At 63.2% G+C, this 5,855-nt stretch overlaps 2 protein-coding genes across 2 annotated transcripts in view; one reads left to right on the forward strand and one right to left on the reverse strand.

The window, feature by feature from the left end:
- MNEG_12559 (putative Exportin-1) overlaps nucleotides 1–1,571 on the reverse strand; it is a gene marked incomplete at both ends in the record, with an annotated part of 2,943 nt that extends 1,372 nt beyond the window's left edge. Inside the window, 4 exons of the mRNA XM_014038968.1 lie at nucleotides 48–216; nucleotides 514–632; nucleotides 1,085–1,201; nucleotides 1,482–1,571. Of these exons, the coding sequence (XP_013894422.1) occupies nucleotides 48–216; nucleotides 514–632; nucleotides 1,085–1,201; nucleotides 1,482–1,571 (495 nt within the window). The remainder of the gene's footprint in view (nucleotides 1–47; nucleotides 217–513; nucleotides 633–1,084; nucleotides 1,202–1,481) is intronic.
- Nucleotides 1,572–5,289: 3,718 nt separating this feature from the next.
- On the forward strand, nucleotides 5,290–5,649 carry MNEG_12560 (hypothetical protein; the record flags this gene model as incomplete). Its single annotated transcript, XM_014038969.1, has 1 exon — nucleotides 5,290–5,649. One exon carries the CDS (start codon nucleotides 5,290–5,292, stop codon nucleotides 5,647–5,649), a length of 360 nt encoding a protein of 119 aa, XP_013894423.1.
- Between the last annotated feature and the right edge of the window lie 206 nt (nucleotides 5,650–5,855).

A 5,855-nucleotide genomic window follows, 5' to 3' on the forward strand; every position in this document is an offset into this window, starting at 1 on the left:
GTGCGTGAGTGATGCGCGCGCGCAAGAGGCGCGCGGCCGCGACCGACGCAAATGCGGACGCGCGCCGGCCGCTGGGCTGGGCACTCCGCGGGAAGGGCGTCAGCGGCCAGGCGTGGGCGCGGGCACGGGCGCAGGCCGCCGCACCTGTCCGGCCAGTCCTGCTTGAGGATCTGGACCAGCACCATGTTGAGCTTGCCCATGAACACAGACTCCGCCCTGCGCACGGACGCACGGACGAGGCGGCAGGGAGGGCCGCCTTGTGACATCCGCGCCGCGCAGGGGGCCTGCGCCACCCACGGGCTGCACTGACGAGCATGGCGGCGCCCGCACTGCTCAGCCAGCGCGACCCGTCCCTGTCCCGTGCGCGCGGCCGCGCAGCCCCGGCGCCCACCGCCGGCCGGCAGGCTCCCTCCCAGATGCAACGGCCCGCCCCGTCCGCCCGCCGAGCCCGCCGCCTGCGTCCGTCCGCCCACGCCCCTCATGCCAATGGCCCGCTTGCCAGGCGCCGCCCACCTGAAGAGCTGCTCATTGGTGGCGTACTTTATGATGAGGTTGCTCACGTAGTTCTTCACGCCCTCGCGCTGCTCCACTGGCAGCGCGCCCCAGCGGAACTTGATGACGGACTCCAAGATCTGTGTTTTGGTTGGGGGGCAGGGCAGGGCAGGGTGTACGGGGGCGTTCCACGCGGGATGACGGGCGGTCGAGCACGGGGCGGGGCAAAACGGTCACGCCATGCAATTAATCGGGGAAACCAGCGGGGCTGCGACAAAGCGACCGCGACGCCGAGACCAGTGCTGCCGCCGGACGCGTACACGGGACGATTGCCGCGAGATCGCGGCAGCGGGCGCTCGCGGAAAGCTGGGCTGCATTGGATTTTCAACTCGGGGGGCCCAGAGCAGCGCCTGCCAGCGCGACCAACCACCACAGGGGTGCGAGCGCCCGCCAGGCTGCCTGCTGCACAGCGCTGTGCATACTCAAACCGCATGCGCGCTCTCCTCGCACAAGCTACTGCTACTGCACCTCCTGGTGCCGCAGCCGCAAGGATGCCGCAGTCCACCGCCGCCGTTTGCGGCGCCCCCCGCACCTGCAATGCAAAGAACTTGGTCTGCTGCGTCTGCGCCTTCTCCAGAATGCTGTCCACGCGACTCCATGCATCGGGGTGGTCCTGGTATGCCTTCAGAGCCTTCTCAGCGCTCGCGCGCTGCGGGAGCGGGCGCGGCGTGTGGGGCGGCAGGCGGCGCGGGCGCAAAACCGGCAGGGCATGATGAGGTTTGAGTGCGCGAGGTGTGCGGATTTTGTGTTGCTGTACACGGCGGGGGCGGGGGCGGGCACACGTGCGGTGGTTCTGATGATGATCCCGCAGCCTACCGTGCACCATCACCTGCACTGCTGCCAACGCAACCGCATGTACATGCACATGCGCCTGCCGGACACTGGTTGCTGCTTAGGCGTTCGCGCCGCACATCAGCAGCAGCGCCCACCTGGTCCTGTGTCCCTGCACCGTAAAACTGTGCCACGAGGGCCTCAAGTTGGGGCACATCCACGGCGTTCAGGTCCAGCGTGGCTGCCATCGTGCTCCAGCAGGTGAGTGTGGTGGGCCCCTGCGAGCAGATCCGCGCCCCTCGGGCTCGCCCCAGGCAACGACGTATGTCCTATTTTCTACGTATCGAAGGCCCTAATCGTAATCACGGCCTGATCACAACCTGCCAGCGTGCAGGCCTAGCACATACGGTGAACAGCGCGTTGTTGGTCGCTATATCAAAGCTAACAATCTCAACCCCCGATCCCACACGAAACTGTGATGTTGGGCCTGCTGCGAATCAGAGCGGCCTTCGCGTTCGGAGTCCGGTGCCGAAACCTGTGGGAGTGGCTGAGCAGGCTGAGAAAGACACTTGATGCGTGGACAGCGAGAGTGCGCGGGCACCCCTCGTGCGCCCTGCACAGCACCCAGCGCCTGGCGTCGACGGGGTCGACAACGGCGGGACGATGAGAAATCGCCTCACCACCTGCTAAGCGCGCCTGCCTGACGTGAATTTCAATGCATGTAGCACAGAACTGGACGTTGAGCTGTGCAAACCACATAGCCACGACGGCAGGGTCGGGGCCAGCTCCCATAGGATTGTCCGACACACGTGTGAGTTGGGACCGGGCACCGCTCGCAACTGAGGCGCCAGTGCCAGTGTCCACCTGTGGCTGCTAATGACAACATCCTCACTAGCAGAAGTAGTTGCTGTGCTGAAAACAAGCTGACACATGGGCGGGCCCGTTGATCAGTAACTGGACAGTGGGGATGATTCGAACCGGCATGCCGCGTTGCATCTGCAGGAGACTTGCCGTCCATCCCGCCCCCGTGGCCCTTAACTGAAGTCAGTTTGCATCGCAGCGCACCCCTGAACACTGCGCATCAGTGGGCGGCGCCGTGACAAGAAGTGGGCATGCTGGATCCCAAAATGCAGACCGTCACATGCGCCCGGTGGCTCTTTACAGACCAATACAGCGCCGTGTGCACATCAGCACTCATGAGCTCCCTGTTCAACCTGTAGTGCAGCCAGGGGGACGGAATGATCATGTGCCCGCCGCCGAAGCAGGTAATTGAACGGTGAGATGAGTCCACTGGATGAGTCGCTCGTCTGCTCCTCGGTCATAGCATCGCCGCGGGCCCAGCGGGGCCTTGATGCCTTCACGCGTGTCCAAACGCGTCCTGGGTGGCATGGTTGCGCGAACACACGATAATCAGAGGTCTGCCCGTCCGGCCCTTTCTCGCGCAGATCGTCTGATCACCGAAACCAGCCAGAAAGCGCCGCAGGCTTGCATAAGAGGTGCTAACAAAAAAACATGCACATGCTATGATAATACTGCTTTAGCCGAAGCGGAAGCCTGCTAGCTTCATCAGAGTTGGTCGAGGGCAGAGCACCAGGCGCAGCACATACAGCGTGTGCTGCCACACTGCAAACATCGCCAGGGGATCCAGCAAGTCGGTGGATCAAGCGACTGGTATGGGCAAGCCGAAGGCAAAAGGCGGCGGCGAAGCAGGCAACAGGTGGGTCGCGAAAAGCGTGCAGCAGCGGCCCGAAATCGATACAACAGCTCCCTAGCCACAAGCCCGCGAGATGGGTCCTGCCACGTTACACACGCGTGGCGCTGATGCGTGATCCCAGTGGCGGTGCTGGCGGCGGGGCTCTAGGGGCCTGCAGCCAGGTCAAGGTCAGGCACATCCTGTGCGAGAAGCATAGCAAGGTAGGGCCAGGGCAGCACGCCCAGGCTGTCCCCTCTCCCCCCCCCTTAACCGACACTTGTTGAGGGGCCGGCAGAGAAACGACCAGGCAAAAGCCTGCGGACGCAGCCCAGGGTTACGGCTGATGCTGCCCCAGGTGTGCGCGACGCCGTGCGCAAACGTTCTGCCACCTCGGCTGCACCGCAGGTCATGGAGGCGCTCTCGAAGATCCAAGCCGGGGATAAGTTTGACCAGGTCAGAGCCTGCAGGGGCAAGCGCACTGTCGCGGAGGACGCAGCGAACGCTGCAGCATGCATCTCCCAAGGCGTTCTGCCCCGCCGTGGCGGCCTTGTTCCGACCCCATTGGGGATTGCGAACCTACTGATGTTTCGGGCAGGTCGCCAGCACTTACAGCGAGGACGCAGCCAGGAAAGGGGGAGACCTTGGTTGGAAGCGCAAGAACGAGCTTGTAGGCCCCTTTGCAGAAGCCGCTTTCAAGCTGCAGGTGCGGGGTCAGTGGTAGCGTGATACCGCAGCTGGTTTGAAAGAGAACATCGGTGTTGTGTTGGGAGCTTGCGTCTGGGGTGCACGCCTTTGCTGCAAGGCGGTGGGGTGCATAAAGCGGACAACCCTTTAGTGGTCGTAATGGTCGTAAAGATCTTATCGGTGGGAAGCTGGCTGCCGCCCCTCGCTGCGACCTGCCTGCCCCTCTTTTGTCCCGGGCTAGTTGCAGGCGTCCTGCGCCTGCTCTCACGGCCTTTATCCTTGCGTAAGTGACGTGCGCCCCTCTTGCCCTCTGATGTTGAATTGTTGCAGGTTGGGGAGATGACATCAGCACCTGTCAAGTCACAGTTTGGGTACCATCTGATCCTGTGCGAGGGGCGAAAGGCATGAGGGGCCCAACCTGTCTGAGTCTCGCGCTGCGCCTGGTCAGGGCTTTTCAATGAAGCATGGCACCAACTCCTGGCAGCGTGGCACCCCACGACCACAGCCAACTTTCCAGTACATGCCAAGGCTTCGTGAGGTTGACTTCAGCGCTACATGCAACTTCAGCGTCCTGTGAAACACAACAACACCCGGACCGACAGCTGCAGACACTAAGGAGGATTGCAGGCATGAATGAAGCAAGATTTGTGAACGGCACACACCCAATCCGCGAGTTAACAACCATTAATACATTTGCGTGTGTAGATTGCAGGGGGCGAGCGCAGCACCCCGCGGACACAATCGTTGTGGATGGTGCGGCGGGGTTTGTTTGCGGCACGGGCTTTGCACGTGAAAGCAGCACCAACAGTGCGTGGTCCTTTTCGTGTGGCAGGACTGTGCTATATACAGGTGTCCGAATCTGGGTTTGCCCCGAGAAAATGTGAGCCATCCTTTGTGTTTGCCGGCGTCTCGGAAGCATCGGCAGTTTCCCACACCGGTCAGTCCGCTGTCGCGGTCAACACCCACCGCTGCCTGTGTGTGGCGACTGGAGAAGAGCATCTCTTATGTATGCGATATGAACACACGCATCAAACCTGCAAGCTGTGCAGCGTGCGCGCATCGCAGAAGCAGCTGGCCGTTGCGTGTCTGCTGTGCGCGTTGTCAACCGCGCACGCGCCTTCTCACGGTCGGTGAGGCGGGGCCACCGGCTGTCCCGCTTGGAACGAACATCCTTCAATACCACTGATTCGCGGCCGAGAAAGGGTCGACGGGAAGTTCTATGCCAGAGTCATATCACGGAGCGAAATTACTCTTTTGGCGTCACCCGCTGGGGGTGAGTGAGCGCGATTCACGCGGAAGCCGGGCTCCGAAAGGTCCCATTTACGGTAGCAGGTATTATCGGCACACTTGCGGTTTTGGTTACTTGATACCCCTGCCAAACAGCGAAGCTTGAGAAGGATTCACAGGAAGTGCTCAGCACGCGTAAAACGCCCACAGGTGTACGGGTGAACCTCATTAATTTTAGTGCTGTGGAGCTATTAATCAAAGAAAGCCCCACAATTACCGGGCAGAGGCCATCAGCACCTCCTGACCCGGCGCCGCTGCGAGCGCACAGCGCCCCGAGAGGAAGCCGGCAAGAAGGCGCGACAATGGCGTCCCTCCACGCCTCCCTGATGACGGCCTGCGGGCTGTCCCACCCCCAGCTGCGCGCCCAGGCGCACTGGACCGTCGCCACGGTCTGCGCGGCGCTGCTTGTCCGCAAGGTGGCCCGCCTGGAGTGCACCAACCCCGCCGCTGCAGCCGGTGCCGGCGTCGGCGCCGGCGACGCGTGGGTCTGTGCCGCGCGCGGCGCGCTGGGCGGGCGCCTGGGCCCGGCCCCGAGCGTGGGCCTGCTCTTGCTGGGCGGCCTGGCCGTGCTGGCGCTCCTGGGTTACCTGCTGTGGCGCGTGGTTCGCAAGGCGCCCGTCTACATCCTCGATTTCGCGGTGTACAACCCAGACCCCAGGTGAGGACGGGTGCCTGTGCGGTTTTGGGAGCTTGCGGCAGGCTTGTTGCTTGGACGTGCGCGTCGGCCTGGGGCGCCTGCGGGTGATGGGCGTGAAGGGCAAGAGCTGGGCAGCAGTGCCAGCACCTGCTGGGTTTCCCGTATCTCCTCGTCACTCTTTCAGGCCCCTGTCGTGCCACTCACCTCACACGCGCACGCCCCGCCCCACCC

The sequence above is a fragment of the Monoraphidium neglectum genome (assembly GCF_000611645.1).
Source record: "Monoraphidium neglectum strain SAG 48.87 unplaced genomic scaffold scaffold03306, whole genome shotgun sequence".
NCBI lineage: Eukaryota > Viridiplantae > Chlorophyta > Chlorophyceae > Sphaeropleales > Selenastraceae > Monoraphidium > Monoraphidium neglectum.